This window comes from Apiospora phragmitis (genome assembly GCF_038363925.1).
Source record: "Apiospora phragmitis strain CBS 135458 chromosome Unknown utg000002l:1.0-5516284.0:1.0-5523493.0, whole genome shotgun sequence".
Taxonomy (NCBI): Eukaryota; Fungi; Ascomycota; class Sordariomycetes; order Amphisphaeriales; family Apiosporaceae; genus Apiospora; species Apiospora phragmitis.
The window spans coordinates 5036966-5057032 of NW_027117400.1; the positions used below are offsets into that span (position 1 = coordinate 5036966).

The 20067-nt window shown below is 48.1% G+C and overlaps 8 protein-coding genes across 8 annotated transcripts; 2 read left to right on the plus strand and 6 right to left on the minus strand.

Annotated features, from left to right (window-relative positions):
* Nucleotides 1-226: 226 nt before the first annotated feature.
* PG994_002343 (HET-domain-containing protein) lies at nt 227-2356 on the minus strand (the record flags this gene model as incomplete). Its single annotated transcript, XM_066853752.1, is given in 7 exon segments — nt 227-779; nt 893-1154; nt 1171-1190; nt 1293-1522; nt 1569-1608; nt 1620-1921; nt 2270-2356. 7 exon segments carry the CDS (start codon nt 2354-2356, stop codon nt 227-229), a joined length of 1494 nt encoding a protein of 497 aa, XP_066721893.1.
* A 339-nt stretch (nt 2357-2695) lies between these two features.
* PG994_002344 (uncharacterized protein) lies at nt 2696-2902 on the minus strand (the record flags this gene model as incomplete). The annotated part of the gene is made up of 1 exon (XM_066853753.1): nt 2696-2902. One exon carries the CDS (start codon nt 2900-2902, stop codon nt 2696-2698), a length of 207 nt encoding a protein of 68 aa, XP_066721894.1.
* Nucleotides 2903-7294: 4392 nt separating this feature from the next.
* Nucleotides 7295-9838, minus strand: PG994_002345 (uncharacterized protein; the record flags this gene model as incomplete). The annotated part of the gene is made up of 7 exons (XM_066853754.1): nt 7295-7319; nt 7384-8236; nt 8295-8506; nt 8592-8676; nt 8756-9119; nt 9177-9378; nt 9438-9838. 7 exons carry the CDS (start codon nt 9836-9838, stop codon nt 7295-7297), a joined length of 2142 nt encoding a protein of 713 aa, XP_066721895.1.
* Nucleotides 9839-11423: 1585 nt separating this feature from the next.
* On the minus strand, nt 11424-11827 carry PG994_002346 (uncharacterized protein; the record flags this gene model as incomplete). Its single annotated transcript, XM_066853755.1, has 3 exons — nt 11424-11543; nt 11620-11715; nt 11804-11827. The coding sequence occupies 3 exons, from the start codon at nt 11825-11827 to the stop codon at nt 11424-11426; spliced, it is 240 nt and encodes a 79-aa protein (XP_066721896.1).
* Nucleotides 11828-12339: 512 nt separating this feature from the next.
* On the minus strand, nt 12340-14419 carry PG994_002347 (uncharacterized protein; the record flags this gene model as incomplete). Its single annotated transcript, XM_066853756.1, has 8 exons — nt 12340-12594; nt 12688-13055; nt 13106-13324; nt 13383-13531; nt 13595-13911; nt 13973-14067; nt 14123-14257; nt 14314-14419. 8 exons carry the CDS (start codon nt 14417-14419, stop codon nt 12340-12342), a joined length of 1644 nt encoding a protein of 547 aa, XP_066721897.1.
* A 733-nt stretch (nt 14420-15152) lies between these two features.
* On the minus strand, nt 15153-15452 carry PG994_002348 (uncharacterized protein; the record flags this gene model as incomplete). Its single annotated transcript, XM_066853757.1, has 1 exon — nt 15153-15452. One exon carries the CDS (start codon nt 15450-15452, stop codon nt 15153-15155), a length of 300 nt encoding a protein of 99 aa, XP_066721898.1.
* Nucleotides 15453-15893: 441 nt separating this feature from the next.
* PG994_002349 (uncharacterized protein) lies at nt 15894-17278 on the plus strand (the record flags this gene model as incomplete). The annotated part of the gene is made up of 4 exons (XM_066853758.1): nt 15894-15963; nt 16034-16530; nt 16581-16611; nt 16821-17278. 4 exons carry the CDS (start codon nt 15894-15896, stop codon nt 17276-17278), a joined length of 1056 nt encoding a protein of 351 aa, XP_066721899.1.
* Nucleotides 17279-18355: 1077 nt separating this feature from the next.
* On the plus strand, nt 18356-19965 carry PG994_002350 (uncharacterized protein; the record flags this gene model as incomplete). Its single annotated transcript, XM_066853759.1, has 4 exons — nt 18356-18489; nt 18648-19254; nt 19325-19662; nt 19719-19965. 4 exons carry the CDS (start codon nt 18356-18358, stop codon nt 19963-19965), a joined length of 1326 nt encoding a protein of 441 aa, XP_066721900.1.
* Nucleotides 19966-20067: the final 102 nt, after the last annotated feature.

The following is a 20067-nucleotide window of genomic DNA, read 5'->3' on the forward strand; positions in this document are numbered from 1 at the left end:
TTAGGTCGGAACAGGTGGAGTGACAATACCCAAGAAAGATCTACCATTTCGTGTGCAAGATTCAAGCACGTTCATGTGTCGTTGGAATCTGAAAGGTACCCATTGGCAGGCAATACAGCTTCTGTCTTCCATCTAATACATAAATCGCCAGTGGACGTGAGATGCGTAGCGGAACCCTTCACTAACCCCTAGTCGCATCCGCTATTAATAACCAGCTCGGGAATAATCAGATGACCGTAATCGTCTGAACGTCCCAACCGGGCAGATCCGCGGCCTTGCAGTCGAACATGTGCCGCTCCAGATTAGACCAACGACAGGAGCCGATTCGCTTGTAGTAGGCGTCCTCGTCGTCGGGGCCTACGGCGACATTTTTGCCGAGGAGAGCAGCAGCAGCAGCATCAGCAGTCGTCGATGATTCGGCGGCGGGAGGGTCGTCGAAGAAGATGCTCTCCTGACTGGGCCAGTCGTCTTCCCACGCGTCGGCCATGCACCGCACGTCGCAGCCGTCGAGGACCGTCTGCCCCGTCCCGTCGCCCAGATTCACCTCGTGCTCGATCCGGCGCAGGGCGCCGCGGAGCTCCAACAGGCCCGACTGGATGCTGAAGCACTCCGTGCCCGGCGACGTGGGCATCACGTGGGCGGAGAGCACGTCGACGATGCCGTCGGCCTCGTCGTCCCAGCCTTGGACCGTGCCGAAGCGTCCGTCTTGGGTCTCGGTTCCCATGCGGGTCCACCAGTTGCCCATGAAACGGATGCTGGCATCGACGGCGGCCCGCGACCTGATTTTGTTTTCGATTTTTTGAGCTGTCAGTGGTCGCTTTGCTCCAAGATAGGGAGGGAAAAAAAGACACCACCCTATAAGGGCACTCTCTCTCACTAAGCAAGTACTCACCACGAAGGGGCCCGGTATTGTTTGGGTCTCGGCTTTGGCCGCCCCTCGTCGGCCACCCAGCAGAGCTGCAGGGGCAAGTTCTCCTTGAAGAGGCCGGCCAGATAGGTGTACCCGGTGCAGTCCGCGATGGTCTTGGTAATGGCGGACAGGGCCGTCAGCTTGTCCGAAGAGTTCGTCACGGCACGGTTGCTGTAGTGTTGTACAATTGGCTCCAAAGCCGGCATAGGCCGTCCCGGGACACACGGAATCGGTGCATCTGCATCTGTAAGGTAAGTAACGGTCCATCAGTTTGGTTGACCTGATAGGGCGGAAAAGAAGAAACATGGGTGTAATTAGAGAGAGAGAGAGAGAGAGAGAGGACAGAGGCGAGAGTTTCATTACCAGCAACGATGGCTCCGACCTATCGTGGTCATACAGCTTGTCCTTCTTCCAATTGCCGTCAAACTTCTGAGCGGATCTGCAGTACCAGTGCATAATATTCTTGGAGTAACACAGTTTTCGCGGAGACAGCAAAGCTTCCTGAAACATCCAGGCCCATTCATGGTTTGGGGTTGATAGTAAACGCCGCGTTACTACGAGGTCGTTCTCCAGCAGTAACGCATGGCCTGTCCGCCCGTCCTTAGACCGGTACTTTATCTAATTCCGAGTTGATGGGTGAGCGAGCGTATGGTTTAACCCCATTGCTACAGCACAGATCGAAAAAGGTGCTGGGAGAGCTGTATCATACCTTTGTAGGGGGAACTTATGATAAGTATAAGCCTTCTCGTCAAGAAACCCATCGTGTACACTATCAGCCCTTGACGCAAATATGGTCAGGTAACCTTGCTGGTAGATCTCCGGCATAATGAGAAGCTCTCGCTTGAGATCCTCTGAGTCATCTTGAACGATGCATAGAGCATCAACCCACAAGTAGGGAATGTCGAGTCGCCGACAGACTCTGACGGCATCCACCAGTGTCTGCGGCAGTTTGCGCATGCCGATCCCTTCCTTGAGGTAGCTGTGCAAAGTCTTCTTCGTGGTGCGGGTCTTCTGTGGACCCCCGAGGCCACATCATCTGGCAACATAATAGCACGTTAGCTACATAGGAATAGAGAGAAGAAGACCCCCGTGCACGTATGCAACGTCATGGGTAGACTGTGACGACACCCACCGGTTTCCGTAGCGCAGGCTAGGACTGTTGCACACCGCGCGAAGCGAGGGGACAACCATCCCGGCGTCCACCTCCGAGAGAGGGCTACCACCAGGTCGCTCGGCTCGTGCTCACCGTCTTCCAGCAGAAGAAAAAGACCGCGGAAAAAGAGACAAGTGTCAGGCGCTGTGGCTCGGAGTCAGCGGTAATTATGTAACAACCAATCAAGCAGTTGTATAATAAATAACCACATAAGTACCGTTCTTCAAGTCCGAGTAGGTGATGGGAACGGTGATTCCACCAGAGCTTTCGGTGAGGTTGGTCTCGTTAATCATGATAGTCTCGCAACTTGTGCGGCTATGAGACTGCGAAATTTGCCGAAGTACCGGCCTCTGAGAAATAGGCGCCATAATTCCTTCGGATCACATAGGAGTAGGTATGGGTACTTCACGATTCTGCTTACATCGCCAATGGCCAGAAGTAGCAGAAGAGCAAACTTCGAGCACGTCAGCTTGCCATCTTGATCACTCTGTTGCAGGTAAGAAGTAGGCTGTGACTGATGACCCCGGTCTCTGCCGGAGCTGACTTCCCCCTCCTTCAGTTCCACCGAAAAGAATGACTTCCCCTCCTTTAGTTCCTCCGAAAAGAATTCCTCCAGGCTCAGTCCGTTCCTTTTATTTAGTCTTCCCGGAGGCCCGTAGCGAGATCCCCGAGTTCACAAAATGCTGTACAAGCTCTCCGGCCCTCTGACCTACGTCCCAGTCTTCAGCAAGAAGACTGCGCATGTCCCGAACGATACACTCTAATAGAATCTCCATAACCTCGGAGACCTCGAGGACCCAGATCAGCCGGCGCTCGTACCATTTCTGTAACCTTGCCATTTCTTCCCGGTCTTAACGCATTATGAATTGTTTCTCTAACGAAGATGCGTATCCGATAAGGTCTAAAAATGGATGCAATACATTATCTTTATAATTAGTTACTAAGAATATAAAATTTCTTCCTATAGTATCATCTCGAAAGTTATAATATACTAATGGGTTAGTTCTCTTCTACGCTATATTAGGCCTGGTATAACGATGGGGCAAAATTATATATAAGCTAAAGCACCCTTCCACGGACCACCCCTTTACAGACTACCGCGTTTCGCTTTATAAACGCGTTAAACCTTTAAATAATAATATAGATTTCTTTTACTACCTTTACTTTTTAATTATATATACTATTATTATTTTATTCGTTTTTTTAATTATTTCTTTATATCGTTATTTAATATTTAAAAACGCGCGTAAGCTATTATATATAACGTAAAGCTCGGACTAAGTGTTCGCGAAGCCGTCCGTATATAAAATACCGACCGATCTTATATCATACGGCGCCTAGCTAGTATACCGACGCGATAAGAGTTAAATAAAAACTAGTAGGTATTATTATTATTTTTTAAGACTTAATTAATAAATTAAGCTATCGGCTAGACTAAACTAGGCTTTGCGCTAACGCTTTCGAGGCGTCTTATACGCTAAGGTAACGTTAATATACTCGATTTTTAACTAAAAACGAGTTCGTTAAAACCACTAGGTTTAAAATAATTAATTATAGCCGCGTTAATAAAGTAACTGTCGCTAATATTAACGTTTTTTTAATAAATTTAATACCTCGAAGTTAATTAATATCGTTTTTAAACGCTTTTATAATATTAACGAAATAAGTATCGGCTAAAGCGTTAACGGTAACCACTAAGTAGTTATTAAAGCTACTAGCTATCTAGCCTTTAAAAAAGACGTCGAAAAAGGGGAATAGATTACTACCTTAAAATATATAGGCTGTAATAGGGTAGCCCTCCCGCCGCTAGTTATTTTTAAAGGGGCCGACGTCTAAAGCTAGTAGTTTCTAAACTAAGATGGCCATCTTTAAGATAACTAGCGGTTTAAAGTATCGCTTAAAGGGTAGACTAATAATCTTATAACATTAGATTAGATTTAAGATATCTTTATTCCTTATATTCGATCTCGTTATTATAATAAATAAGTCGTTTTAATTTATAACGGCTATAATTTATATATAAATAAAGATTTTTTATAACTTTATTTTATTAATAAAATATAGCTCGTTTTTTACGAGCTATATTATAATTATATCGTATAAGTTTTAAATATAAGGGTCTTTAAGCTATTAAAAAAAAGCTAAGAATTCTTTTAAAAGTATACTTAAACGCGGTCTTTAAATTTAAACCTATTAAATTAAATATATTAAAGGTATACCGCTAGGCTAAGATTAACGTTTTAACTCTTTCGACGATTTAAAATATTTAAAAAATAGCTAGGATTTATCCGCGGGATCGATTAAAACCTTTATTATCGAAATATATTATCTTAAAAAATAAAAGTGTTGCTTAACTACGTTTAAAGCTACCCTTAATAATTAATAAAGAATTAACGCTCGATTTTATCGTCGAATTAACCTTAACGCCTATTAAAACACCTTTTAATAATTAAATATTAAGAAATAATAATTGAAAATTAACCGCTATAAACCTTATTTTAACCTCTTTTTTAAAAAACTCTTTATTCGTAAAATTAATAAGGCCCTTAATAAATAAATTAATTATTTTTAAGCTAAACTTCGTAAAAAAATTATTAAAATACGTTAAAAAATAAAAATCGTACCGGGATAGCGATTTATTTATATAATTAATATACGACGGGCTAAGCGGAGGCTAAAAAATAAAATCATATTTAAGGACGAATTTATCGACGTTAAGGTACTAAGTAAGCCGCAGAACAATACAGAGGGAATAAAAAACGATAAAACGAAAATAAAGGATTATATTATTATTAAAAATACTAGAAAATAGTACATCTTAACTAATTTTAACTATAAAAATGACTTTGAATTAAAAAGGTATGTTTGGTAAGTTTTCTAATCCGCGAAGGGGTGGTCCGTGGAGGGGTGCTTTAGCTTACAGGTTTGCATGGCGGTCTAGCTTCGTAACGATTTCTCATTGCGGAGGTCCAGCTTGCGAGACCATTCTGTTCCAGGTACAGGTTCCAGAGCTCGAAAAGTGGCTGCTGCCATTGGCACCTCAGCTCGCCCAAGCTCAAGTGGACGATATCTGAACAGTCGGACTCAAGTAGGAGGCGTTTCTCTTCTTGTTTGCGGTTGATTCTCTCGTGCTCTTCCCGGCTCATCTCGGTTAACGTATCCTACAAGCGAATGTCCCACACAAGCGAATGTCTCATTCTTTTACACCCTTTTTAATAAAATATAAGTTAATTTTATTACAACGTATTTAAAATATTAAAATTAATCGGAATCCTTATCTTTAGATATTTCTATATTATTTTAATAAGTGCGCGTATTATGCCCGGGCTCTCCGCAGATTTTATAGCGTTATAAGCGTATCCTAAACGTCTTTATATAACCACTCTTTCGACGCGATTCGTTTTATAACTATTTATTAACGTCCCTTTAAAACTATAGGTTTTTTTTAGCTTATATACGAAGTGATCCTTTATTTTATAATCGTTTTTTTTATACGGCGGCGTTAATTAAGTATTTTATTTACTTTTCGAAGTATTACGTTCTTACTTTTTAAAAAAGTAACTCGGTATATAATATACGTTATAACTTTTACGATTTAGTTAAAACTAATTAAAATAGATGTCGGAGAGTTATTTTAATACCGTATAATATGGTTTCGAATATATTCGGTTTAAAATTAGGCCTTAATCGGGTTATTTAAAGTTTTTAATTCTTAAGGAAGAGGTAGGCCGAAAAACGTCCTTAAAGGTGTTAAAGTATGTAGCTTTATATCTAACTATAAAATAATATATTCCGGATTGTACAGGATAAGTCCTATCCCTCGAAAGCCTTCTCGTATATTCGAAATAATGAAAATCGTTTAGAACGTTTTTAAAAACGCTAATAGGAAGTCTTCCTTTAAAATATAAATAATATACGCCCGTATAAAATATTTAATTTCTTTCCCGTACGCCTTTTTTAATATATAAAAATAACCGATATTAAAAAGTTAGAGTTTATATAACGAATAAGAAAGTATATAAAGTATAATAATTAAGTTTTTTTTATAATAAAGCTTAAAAGTTATTAAGTAATAACTTTCGTGGCCGTCTAAAACTAAGAGGCGATAACGACCCTTCGTATAAAACTTAATATATTAATTAAAGTATCAAATCTAGTCCTCGCTTCTTTTATTTATAATCTAGCTATTTTTAGTAACTACGATCACTTAATCCTTTAATAATAGGCTATTTTCGTACTAAGAAAAAAGGTGTGTTTTCCCAGCAAAAATAATATACGGAGGGATGGCGTAACCGTATAATCCGACGCCCTAGATAATTATAACCTATTCCCGGTTCCTTTACTATATTACTTTAGGCCTTCCGTATCGATCGGAGGTGGTTACGATTATTTCGGACGAGATTTAGCCTATAAGAAAGCCGGTCTCGTTAAAGTTATAAATATCCTCCTCTTAGATCCCGTATTTATAAATTATATTCCGTACGAGGGTAAATTACGCGCGATACGCGTCGGGATCTTTATAAAAGACTTTTTAATAATCGATTCTTTGGTTAAAACGCGTCCGGAAATCTAGTTATTATTATATAAAATTAAAGGCTTAATTAACGCCGACGCGTTCCGCGTTACGTAAACTAAATAATCGATTCGCTATATCTTTTATATTATTTAGCCGGGGAAAAAACGATCGCGTATTTAAATTAATAATATATTAAATAATCGCATTTTTTTCGGAATTTAAAAGCTTTCGAGAATTCGTAGGTATTTCGCGTCGTATAAGTTAGCTATTTCGTTTACGCTGTAAGGTTTTCGATAAGACGTAATAAATTAATGTAGCCTTTCGTACGTTTAAAGTTGAGTCTTCTTAAAACGCTTAAAGCGCTAGAATTATATCACTCTCTTTCTAAAGTTGTGGCATTTTCGGACGTAAAAGAATATAAAGAAAGGTTAAGGCTATAAGGAAATTTATGAAAGTGGGACATTCGCTTGTGTAGGACATTCGCTTGTAGGATACGTTACTCGGAAAAGCGAAATACGGGATCCCGTTGTCCGGAATTTACGACAGCAGGTGTGCGTCAACTGCAGTTTGTAGAATCGAGCGCGTCGCAGCAAATGTAATAGCGTAATCCTGGCCTGGTCGTCTTTCCCGATTTCTTCCAGGACGGCAAGCCATTCTATTGTGTGGAAAGGGTTTTCAAAACTCCAGTCCCGACGGTCTTCTGCAAAATGGGATGCTAGTAACGAGATAGGCGAGCAACCCTGCAGAGTGCAAGAACAGTCGAATTTGTTTTGAGATTCCACATTTGCGCCTGCATTGATGAACAAGCTGATGGTCCCAATATAATCCATTTCGTCCAGGTCACGAAGAATCTCTCTGCGGAAGACCCAGCCCTGTAGGGCATGGGACAAGGCGCTCCAGCCGTTACAGTCTTCGGCGTTGATATCTGCTCCAAGTGTCAGATAATATCTGACTACGTGATGCCTCCCGCTGTAGGCTATTTTCATAAGTGCTGTCACGCCTTTGCTATTCTTGTAGTTGATGTCCGTGAAGCCATGAATTTCAATGGCTTTAGCTTGATCCACTGTCCATAGATAGTGCAGAAGGTGATTATCTTCTTCATCCTGGTCTGAGTCGCGAAACTTGAAGTTGACATCGTCAACCAGGTTCATTAGCTCTTCGATATAACTCGGGTCGCAGTCTTCACGAGAGTTGTCCTGGACCAATCCCATGAGTAATATCGATTTTGCGAAATACGAACCAGCTGCCTTTGTCGATTCTGGATATATCACTTTCTGGACGTGATGGGCGATATCCAGAGCATACCTGTAGCGGCAGCGAGCTAGGGCAAACCGCAGAAAGTCCCTCTCTCGAAGCTCGTCAACAGCAAACATATCGGCTCCGTCAGAGATCAGTATCTTTGCCGCCCCTGTGTTTCCAAGTGCAGCAGTGTACATCAGCGGGGTTATGCCGTATATGTCTCTAGCGTCGACACTGTGGCCAGCTTCCAGCAAGGGTAGCACCAAACCCTCCTGCTCGGCGGCTGCCAGGTGGAGTGGTGTCTGTCCCAAGAAATTGCGTTGATTAGTAAAGTCAACAGGACCGTTACTGAGTCGTTTCTTTGCCTTGTCCGGTTGATGGAGAACATCATACCCGAGGGGGGAGGTACCCCCAAACTCTGGCTCGTGTTAGGCTTGCAGTTGACTTGAGAGCAGCAATTTGATGGAGGAATGTACCTGGATCCGACACAAGCAGCATAGAAAGCAACTTGGTGAAGAATGGGTCCTGTGTTAACTCCTCCGATATCCAGTTCGGGTCACATGGTTTCGGCCACTTCTTTGGCTCGGGACTACCCATTTCGCTTGAATCGAATCCATGATTAAGAAGCTCCCCAAAGATTGCCATGTGAGGGGCCTCTCCAATCCAATGCGCAGAACTGTAGAGGATACTTCACCAGTTCTGTTCGTTAGTTTCATACGTCCTATCATCCGCAGTGCAACCGGTGAATGCCCAGGTAGTTACTCAATACATACGCGATATCATTCCAACCTTGTTTTATCTCGAATTTATCAATGAACAGGTCGAGCAGTGCCGTAACGTTGTCGAATTCAATACGTCCTTCAGAGGGATACCTTAGAAGTTCCTGGAGTTTCTGATCAGCCTATGATGCTATTATCAAACTGGTTGGATTCGTTACTTGCCTCGATATAACCCCGTCCCGCAGGGTTAACGTGATGTTTCATGCTGCGATCCTGATCGTACATCTCGGTGAACTTCCTGATTCCTTCCGCTAATTCAACCTCGCCGTGGCTAATTTCAAAGAGTAATCTGAAGCCGGGCGATGTGAAGCGAACAGTTGCCTGCGGGGTTAAAACGGGATACATCGAGTAACTGGTAGCCCATTTTGCAAAGTTGAAGCCCAGTGCCAGGGCCCATGGGAGCCCAAGCTGTGAGAGCGCCACACGGAGAGACACACTGTAATGTCGACCATTGCAATTTGGAAAGTCACAGTCTTCGAGGACCATGGAGAGTGGCGTGTACTCGAAGCTCCAGAAACGGCTCTTCAGCGTTCCTTTTGTGTGACATCGACAAGGGCAGCTCCTTTTAACGCAGTTTACCGGACGCCGCCGTTGTCGGTAATAACTGATCGAGTAGGTCTCTTTGAACTTCCGGCTCTTCAATGGGATAACTCTGGTGCCCAATACGCAAGTTTGTTGGCTGTTGTGGTCGTGATCACTAGACTCTCCCTCGGGCAGAAGACCTTGAGAAGAGGCAGGAGGTACGAGTGAAACATCGTATCGCACTTCCGGAGAGACAGCTCTAGTTCGAATCAATGAGTCTCCGCGTCATAATTATAGGATGGTGTGCGGAAAACTTACAACATGACAAGACTCAGCTTAGCATCATTGACCAGAGCCTTGATGGAGTCGAGGTCGTCTTTGCAATACCTCATCCTTCCTAGCTTAGCCACTGACGTCTTCACCTTGCTAGTCTTTGAATCGTCGTTCTTCGGCTGAGGAAGGCGGTCGAATGCTTCTGCCACAGCTTGCAGACGGCTGTTGCAGTATGTCACGTCGAGGACATTAATGGACTTCGGAAGGGCCAGCCTGTCAATATACCTCTGAATGAAATCAATATCGACAGCCAATGATTTGACCACGTCCGGAATCCCTTCAGATAGCTTGCAGGCATCCCTAAGCTTTGCTACTCCACTTGCTATCTGCATTCCCAGTCCGATTAGGCCCGCGACGCCAGTGGTGATGCTGAAGGGGTCAGCCATGATTCGAGACGTATAGAGACGGGCAATTGAACTGAGAAGACCGAGACAAACTATGCAGTAGATTGTGGAGGAAGAAAATAAGTCGTACCCAGTTGGGGCTTTCAGGCATCAATTTAACTAAACCCCGATGGCACGGAGACTGCGATCCAAGAAGCATCAGGCTGGCTCTGCAAGCGCTGTGTTGCCTATCTGACTGCCTCGCAAGGCAGACTTCTAGGAGGATGATCAGAGGAAGGTGCGTCAAAGACAGGAGGGAAGGTGCAGTTTGCTCCACTCGGTTGCATCACTGGCCGCCCGACTTCGCCGACACTGCCTTGATCAGTGCATTGCCCAATCCAGCAAAACCGATCGCGTCGACTGCCCACCACCCTCGACATGTGCATCAATGCATTTGCCGTCGTTAAGTTCGGCAATTCGGTGCGGGCAGTGAGAATGAAGCTCTTCTTGGAATGGAAAAGTTACAGAAACCCCCTGAGTTAGCGGGATAGAGTAAAGCTTAAGGCTACCTACTGAAGGGCAAAGGCCCCCATGAATAGACTCTCCAATTAGCTACATGTACATAAGCGGGGGAGACCCCCCATTTCCGACAATATCTCTAACATATTTTATTTGCGATATTGAAGACCAAATTTGGCACAATTAGTTGACGGCAAGGTATGAGACGGGATTCATCCTAGGTGTGTACGACGCCTCCGGACCGCCCGACCTCCCTCCCTACGAACCCCGCATGCTCCACAACTGTGGGCGAGTCCGAACATATAGTCGCGGGGATAATGGATATCGAGTTCCCGTCGTCAGCCCAGACCCCGAAACCCTTTGAGTTGTCCACCTGAACCTGGGATCAAATTTTATCATGCCCGTACTGAACAAGGCCTCAAGGTGTTCTTCCTCGGATGCCGAGCGGAGAGAAAGGATGCGAGCACGTTCACTACAACTACCAAAGCCCCGCCCCCTCTTCCCTGATCCCCTGGAGCGTCAGTTCGGATGTGGGCCAAACGACCGCTTCTTTGAGGCGATGTCCTCACAGCTCTGACGACTCGTCTGGCACGGGCACTGATGATCACGGCAAGCAACGCGGGTATACTCAAGTGCCCCTTCGAATCTCCGTGCAGGACTCCTTGGTGGCGGTGATGGTTGCGCAACTGACTGCTGCGGAAAGGCGGAGTGGCGTTTCCTGTCTTCGATATCCGGCAGGCCCCGAGCGTGGTGGTGCTGACTGGAGCAATCGTGGACGCGGCCGACGTCCAAGTACGCGGAGAGCAAGAAGTGACACGGGTTACGATAACCGGTCGGGGTAGGAGAACGGGAGGCCCGTATTGGGCTGTGAATCAGTTCGTAATTTAATGTTTTGGTTTAGTCATATCTCATTTCCCCTATACTAAATACTGAGTCTGTACTTGTATTGAAAGAAGGCGCTGTCGCACCTCCCCGGGGTTGGGTCTCCTTCTCGCCAGCAATCAATCAAGGTCGAGACAGCAGCGAACGTCTCCAGATAGGCGGTGTCCCGATTGACCGCCCTCTTCGCTAGCGCCCCAGTGCCTCCTCAGGCCTGGACAAAGGCACACCATCCGCAATGGGCGGGAATTTACTGGAAGTCATTGGGCCAGCACTTCTCCTTGGGCCAGTTCTTGGCGTCGTGCGTTTGCGCGTGCACCTCCAGCTGCAGCTTGTTGGTGTTGACAATCTCCTTGCGGCAGTTTTGGCACTGGATGAAGGGGGGTTGGGGCAGGATCAGCTTTGCAACAGGTCGAATAGGGGTCACTTCAGGTGGTAAAGCTCACGATGGATGTGGGCTTGGGGGGTTTGACGGGCAGGCCGTTGGCCTTGACCGGGGCGCGCGTGCCGGCCTTCTCGGCGGCCTTGTGCTCGCGTTGCACCTGAGAGACGGTTAGCTCAGGGGGTTCTGTTTTTTAATTGCGACAGTGCGCAAGGACGATCGCAGTAGATGAGATGCGGTTCACTCACTCTGGCTTTCTTACTGATAGGCATGATGATGATGGTGGTTGATGCTTGAACTGTCACAGGAATTTGCTGATGGTTTTGTTTTCAAAGGAGTGAGTGAGCGTCGCGGGGGGGACGGAGGGAAAATAATTTTTGCTTCGACCCTGCAGCAAACTAGGCGCACAAAGAGTGGGATGGTTGGCTGCAAGGCGCCTAAAATAGAGATAGTGCAGGCAATTGGTTCCACATGCTAGCGCCACAATCAGGCCATCAGGGCCCAGGCAGCTATTGAATGCAGCTGAATGCACTGCCACAGATGTTGGCTCCACAAGCCCGAGAATTGCTGTTATCAGAATACCAAGAAAGCTCAAGTTCTCCTGGGGAAGAAATCAAACCAAGTATACAAACGATCTTCAGCGACTGTATCGACACATGCTACTATTACATCTGTGCCCCAGCAGAAACCGTAGTTATTATACATCGCCCTGCTCAAAGCAACCCAACGTAAGTCTTGAAAAATCTGATACCTCTTGGTATCCCTGCACCCGACAATCCTGACATCAGTCAATATGGACCAGGGTCGGCTTAGTAATAGTACCGTGGTTTATTTGTGATGGCAATGGGGTGGCTTCACTGCGTTCTGCGTCTTCCATCGCCCACCGCGGCATCGCATGTCCGGTCCTGGCCTTGCGCTTTCTGGCCTCCCAGAGCAATACGGTGGGGAGAGCCAGGTACGACAGGACGCACACGGCGAGCAAGCACACGGTGGCTATGAACGCAGATAGATACCACGGGGCGGCTGAATCCGGGTACATCTAGTGAAAGTCAGATATCATATCAGCTAAGTAATTACGCGTACATGTCTCAACCGCTGGCGTTACAGGGGCAGGTGATAGATAGCATCATACCTGTGGTGAGATGATACTAGCCAGGTAGAGAGCCCCGATCATTATGCCGCTGCCGACCGCCTGCTCCGTCGCGCCGTACAGCGTGTTGCTACGGTACGAGAGCGCGGCCGGCTGCGCGACCGAAGTCAGGTGGCCGAGGAACGCCAGGCCGTAGAGGGAGAAGTTGGACAGCCCGCCGAAGGACTGGCGGGCCGAGGCCCAGGTCCAGGTGGCGTAGCAGGGATGGTGCAGAGGACGGGCACGACGTAGTGCCACATACGCTCGCGCGTCCAGTCCGAGTGCAGGGGCCAGAGCCAGTAGAGGGGGATGGTGTAGAAGTAGACGATGGACATGTAGGTGTTGGCCTTCTGGGGCGAAAATCTCAGGAACTGAGCCGCGGGCGAAGCAGGCAACTAGAGTGTGAGCTAACCCGACCGACCATTAGGGAGATATGCCTTGGGAAACGAGCGCACCTGATGCAGGACGGTGGGGGCAAATGTGCCCTGGGCCGTTCCGACTAGACACAGACAGGTGTACGAGACGAAGAATATGCAGGTCGACGGCCGCGCGAGCACTGAAAATGCAGCCGTCCAGTCCCATGTCCTGTCGGTTTGACGTGCGCTGCCTATTGCAAGTCGATTAACGGCGATGTGGCGTTCTGTCTGGATGTCAGTATATAACTCCGGTTCATTTTAAGGCTTGAAGAATATACATACGGCGCTCATTGAGTGCTGTCGATGACTCGGGGAAGGTAAGGAGGAGGAAGTACACCGGGATGGAAACAAACATCGTGATGACACCCTCGATGATGAACACCCACCGCCAAGAGTCCAAGTTCTGCTCTCCGTTCAGCTTGCTCAAGCGTCTGAAGTTAGCGGAGTACGTCCCGGAAACGGTTCGACCAGTTCAACCTGCCTTATCTATCCACACTGCGAGGAACCCCGAGGATCCAGAAGCGAGAGCGTTGGCACTGTAGAAGACACCGATCCTCCACGCCCTCTCGACCGGCTTGTACCAGAAAGAGAAGTAAATCATGCAGGCAGGAACGACGCCGGACTCGGGGAACCCTAGAAAGAACCGAGAAACGAGGAGGCTCTCCGAGTTCGTGCTTGCCGCTATGCACATGCTGATGCCCCCGAAGAGGATCATGATGATGGGCAGATACCGTTTGGCATTGAACTTCTTGACCACGAGGTTGGAGGGGACGATGAAGAACAAGACCGGGAAGTAGGCGATGGATACGGCCTGTCGCACAATTAAGTATTTCTTCGATCAGGAACGCGCACAAGTAAAGATGGCGCTTTACCCAGTTGAAGTCGCGCCCGACCAAGTGCAGTGCCTTGGAGATGTTGTGGTCGGTGCCAGACTGCAAGATCTTGACGTTACCGATATTGGCACGGTCTGAATTGCATAAGCGTTTGATCATACGTGCGGTATTCGGTGCGGGTTAACCAACCTAGGTAGGCAAAGAAGTAGATCAAACAGCATGGCAACAACACCCCGAGGTCCAATCTACGAACCAGTCTGCGCTCCTCTTCACTCGACCAGTCCGGCTCAACTGTGGTCTCTGCAACCCGGTCTTCACTGCTAACTGTGACAAAATGTCAGCGGCAGATGGAAGAAAGGGGGTGTTTGTGCAAACCCTACCATGGAGGCCATTGGCTTTCTTGGGCCATAGTACATGGCGAAGAGACCACCCACCGACATGGACTCCATCTCTCTCAATCAACTGCTGGTCCGTTTGGTATTCCATGGTGTCTGACTGGGACAGAGAGTAGGTAAGTTTCAATGCGTCGTAGTCCCCTTGAGCTCGTGGCCTTTATGTCCAAAAAGATGGGACCAACCTTGTTTGATCGAAGAGTATTGGTCCCAAAACAAGAAGATGCATTGTCACGCAGCTTGGAGTTAGTTTTATGTCCGTGTCGTTCCCCGCGTGCCACGCGGCAGCACCCATGATGGCCAACTATAAAACCGAAATAGAGCAGGGACATAGCAATTCATTATTCAGCAAATGTGAGAGCCAGCTGTAAACCTAATATACCAACCAGTCAGTGTAAGGTTAACTCTTACATGCAGTAGAAAATCAGACTTCGCTCGGATAATTCGACCTATTTACCGTGCACCTAGGAGTGCTCTGCTCTCTGATCTTTTCATTTCCAATACCTGGTCAGGGGAATTAAACGTATGCAAGTAGCGCCGTATCAGTCATTGAAACGTGAGAACGCTTACTGATTATGTGAGTGAAGGATGCTAATTACTGAACTCTAATGTGTGCTTGCGGATTAGAGAAGCTCAAGTTACATATATCCAGCTCAGATATAATAATGAATATCGACTGTTACTGGGATCAAGGTGCTTGACTTCGATTCCGGTGGTGGGCGAACGGGACCCTCCACGGATGTGCGGCATGGTGTTGACGGGACCTCTTTCTTGTTGGCTACTGCGAACATGGGCCTCGAACCAAGCCATGGTAAAAGTCATATTTCCTAATCGTCCTGTACGGCCTGGACCAGTGCAGAGAAGACAGGGCAGCCCCCCGGACTAGCGTTCGAGAGACGGAATCTCCGCACACCATCCTCTTTGCCGAGTCGCTGTCCGGCAGCGGCTACGTGTCCTGTTACAACTGCCATGTTGCCTTCGCCAACACCTGGGACGTCGTCGTCATGGACGATCTCAGGTACCGAAGCATACCGGCATCCGGAAAGCATCAACACGTAGCCGACACCCGTGAGCTTCCACGAACCCAGCAACCCACTCCATACCCTGCTTGTCGAGAGCATGCTCATCATGGTGCCCGACGACAAAGAAGGCTTTCAGACCGCGATGCTTGTAGTGGCGGCGTAAAGAAAAAGAAATGGATTGTGGAAGTGGACAATTTCCCAATTTACCCAAGCTCGGATCTATTTTGACTAAGGTCATGCCATTTTGATCGCTGCCTAAATATCTCCTTCCCATGAGCGCGGAATACCGGCGGACGCATCCCGTAGTCAAGTCAAGAGGATAAATTATTTCCTTCCAATAACTCTCTCCCCTCTTCCTTCTTTCTTGATGTTGCCGCACACCTCCCCTAACCACGCCTCTGCCCGACTGCAGTGGCTTTTCAGCAATCGGGCATAGCCAGGATGTCATGGGAGTCGAGACCCTCGTAAACCTTCTGCGAATTCTTTCCTGAAGGTTGCAGCCCGTAACGCTGGCACAGTTTACGGCAAAGTGGGCCAAGAGAAGCGATGAACATTTCCCAAGCGCTCTATACAAAGGCCGAGACGCAAAACGAGGAACTTAGCGACGATGAGATAGGTTTTCATTGACCACACACGAGACAGAGCATTGTAGTATTGATCTGGACACAAGCGTGCCCGCTTACTAGCCCGTGGGGATCTTGAGGGCAAGACACTAGCCCACCCCGAGTCACTAAGCCTTGCCGAGAGGTACGAGATGATGGGCTGGATCCCGCCCGAGCGGCTGCATAAGAAGGTTCGCGATGCAACAGGAAGCAAGACCAGCACACCCCGGGAGCTGCTCGACAAGGTGCGGCAGACGTCCTCGGTCGAGTCGCTGACCCTCGACGCGGCCTTACGACGGGCCGAGGAGGAGAGTATGGCGCAGGCCCTCGCGACCCGGCCAGCACCGCCGACGCCGGAGCCCGAGACTCCCCCTTCGCCCTGGACCCCGTCCCCTATCGATCGCAAGATGATGACCGACCCGCACGACGGCACCTGGCGCGAGGTGACCCGCGACGACGTCCACGACCGGGGGCGGCCGGCGTGGCTGTGCCTGCGCCGGAGGAACTTCCACTGCTACCCGGCGACGCCGCAGGTCTTGTTCCGGGACGAGTTTGAGCAGTTGCCATATGAAGACAGGCAAGTGTAATAATAATACTAGTCTTAATATGTAGACTGAAACACACGTTAAAGAGAGAAAGCGCTGTTCTGGGTGCCGAAAATGGTAAGCGCGGGATCCCATTTTCTAATGGCATAAGATCAACCCCCAGGCTGCTACCACCCCAAGCTATTACCACCCCTTTTTCACTAAAACACTTACTTTTTATAATATAATAAATAAAAAATATATATACTCTTTATTTTTTTTAAATAAACATTTTTCTATATTTATTAATTAAATAATATTAAAAAATGTCGAACAAGCGCTCAAAGAGAAATGGGAACAAAGATGGTTCCATGCCGTCACTCCTACGCGAGGCCGCCGCGAACTAGCTGCAGAGTCGCCGCCAGACTGGGGAGCGTGCCGTCGCTATGACGATATGCTCAAGCACGAAGCGTCGGTCCTAATGCAAGCACGCACTGGAAGAATAGGGCTCAAGTCGTTCCTGTTCACCTGCCGGGTTCCAGACGTCCCGACGCCGCTATGCAACTGCGGTGAAGGGCGGGAGACAGCTGAACACCTGATCCTATACTGCAAGGACTTCGAGGGAAAGCAAGAGCAGCTAGCAAGACAGCTAGCACCTAGTCCGCTGCGAACTCGTCGCGATCTAGCGGCGCTTACTGTAGGAAAAGATACGGCGAAGGTTATCGCAAAGTGGCTTCTACGGACCGGTCGACTACCGCTGTATAAGCTGGCAATGGAGATTGGGGGACCACCCGAACCTAAATAATCTCTTCAGGCCCTAAAGCAAGGGTCACTAGGCTGGTAGGTGAGAACCAGCATGGTAACGTCGAGCACGTGAGGTAGATTTTACGATATGGTAGCGTGTATTTTTAGTCCAGCTTCGGCACGGTTTATTACACGAGGAACTAGGTAGATGTACCGAAGGCTTTCGGCCTACGGCGTACTATTAATAATAATAATAATAATATTAAAAAATATAAAACTTAAAAGTATTTTATTATTATTTATTTAATATATATTTAAATTAAAATAAACGTGCACGACCACGCGATACCGAATCGGGAAAAGGGGCTAAACCCGGGAGATACGACAGCGTATTCTCGACTACGATTAAAAGTGAAAATTTTTCAAAGCTGGTATACCCTAAGAAAATCGAAAAGCAACTGGTTTACTAACCCGGTCAATAAATACATATCGCCTCAAAATATCATCACACCGCGTAAAAGGACAGTGATATACGTGCCAGACTACTTGCTACTGCTTCTAACAAAAGGCGACATGGTTGAGGACGCTGGATCGGATCAAATATGCAATGTACCTCCGCTGCGGCAAGTGACTGTTAGATATTTCCGTGACGGGTGGTGGAAAAGGGCGATATGCCCCTATTTTCCGAGATTCGGCGCCCGTTCCGTACCACTCTACCGGGTCACCACCTCGCGCCGCGTGGGAGTGTCCTAGGAGGTAAGCCAGTAAACGTATCACAATACATCCTCCAACTTGAATCCGAAGGCAAGATCAATGTACTCTCCTTATCTATCTTCTTTGCGCTCTTGCTTCCTGCATGTAACAAAAGCTTGGAAATGTCAGTAGTTAACAACATGCTCGTCATCGTTTATGCTGCTCTGAGGTCTGCCACTGCTACTTTTCAAGCCGAGTATTCCGTGCATGCGGGGGTGCGTTTGACGCTCGTGCAAAGAACCAGGATTCGCAGCGGCACGGCAGGCTATATATAGTTCTTTCTCTCTCATCCCATTCCTCCTACTCATCTGGTAGAGCGGTAATTCTCTACGACTCTATATTCATCATTTTAACCACTCCTTCACATAAGCTGAAAAGACACACGATGTCTGGAAATAATGGTTCGAACATCATTGGGACGGATGCTGTTGTTGTCGGAGCATCTCCCGTCGGTCTTACGTACGCCCGCAAGCTTGTCGACGCCGGAATCGCGGCACATATGGTCCAGATCAAGGAAGAGTAAGTTACTCGGAACGACGGTCCATGAACGGTGTCCATTTTGGAGTCCTCGCAGTCTTTCAGGGAAACCCCCACACCGGGAGATGTCAACACTTCTTTCAAGTGAGTCTCCGCGATAATGCAGCTTCAGGAATGGACCTGATAAACGCTAACCGTAGCATTGATCAGGGTAGCCCATATTCTTCTCTTCTCGACAATGCCTGGCCTTCCGGACAAAACGCAGGTGACACGTTAGATTCTCGCTGGACCTTCTGCGCAGCCCGACAGGACCCTACGCTGGAGCGCAGCGCCCTCTTCAACGACAAGGAATGGGACGCCCTCTACGCCGAGGCGGAGGCGCGCACCAAGATCGACAGCACCGTCTTCGAGGACTCCATCCGGCACCAACTCGTGAAGCGCACGCTGCAGAGCGCCAGCTACGAACGCGGCGCCCGGGACTTTGTTTCTATGGCACCACTTCGCGTCCAGAAGCGTTCTGGCCAGCACTCCCCGGAGTGGTCCTCGTCCGCAGTAGTGCTTGGTGATATCTACGCCAGAACTACCAAGACAGACGGTCGCTCCGCTCCTGTGCCAGGCTCGTTTACGTTGCATTCGGGAGCGTTATGCACAAAGCTGCAGCACCCAGGTCGTTCAGACGGTGATCAGGTGGAGGGTGCGTTTTGCAAAGATCTCAAGTCGGGCAACGACTTTCTTCGCAACGATTTCCTTCTCATGGCGAAAGTCTACGTCATCTGTGCCGGCGGGGTGTCGACGCCAGGTGGCATCGTCACGCGACCTCGTGAACGCCGTGACTGAGGATCCTTACGGCCTTTGCTGGAAACAACTTGTCGACAAGCACAAGAAGGCGCATCCCATTGACCCTATCCCCATCCCCTCCACGGACCTTGACCCCCAGGTCAACTCGCCCGCGTCGGAGCGCTACCCATGGCACGCCCAAATCTACCGCAACAACGCTGCTGCAAAGGCCGCAACAGCAACAGAAGTAGACTCGCGCGTGGTCGTGGATCTCCGATGGTCCACTTGCGCTTCCGGCAATAACAACAAGGTCACTTTCTCCGACACGATAACAGAACGCTTCGGGATACCGGCGCCCACATTCGACGTGCAGTTCTCCGAGAATGACGACGGCGCTCGTCGCCCCCAGGCGATGATGCAGGACATGTGCAGCGTGGCGTCGAAGCTGGGCGGATATGTCCCGGTGCCCACCCCTGCTTCGCGGACCCGGGAAGTAATATGCTTTCCCAATACGGCATCGGGGGCACGACACGCGCGGGGACCAGCCGGGCGGACAGCATCTGCGACAAGTACGGGCGCGTCTGGGGCACGGACAACGTGGTCGTGGGCGGGTGCAACATCGTTCCGTCGGGGTCGACGTGCGATCCTACGCTCACCGCCATTGGCTTTGCCATTGTTGGCGCCGACAAGATCATGGAGAAGCTTGCTCCCAACAAAGCGGCGGTGACCGGCAAAAACTAGAAAAAGCGTTATCACGTCCTTGGGGAACGAAGGGAAGCACAGCTTATATCATGAATTATTACAACAGTCCGTGTATAATCGTCAGACATAGCTCCTAATTAT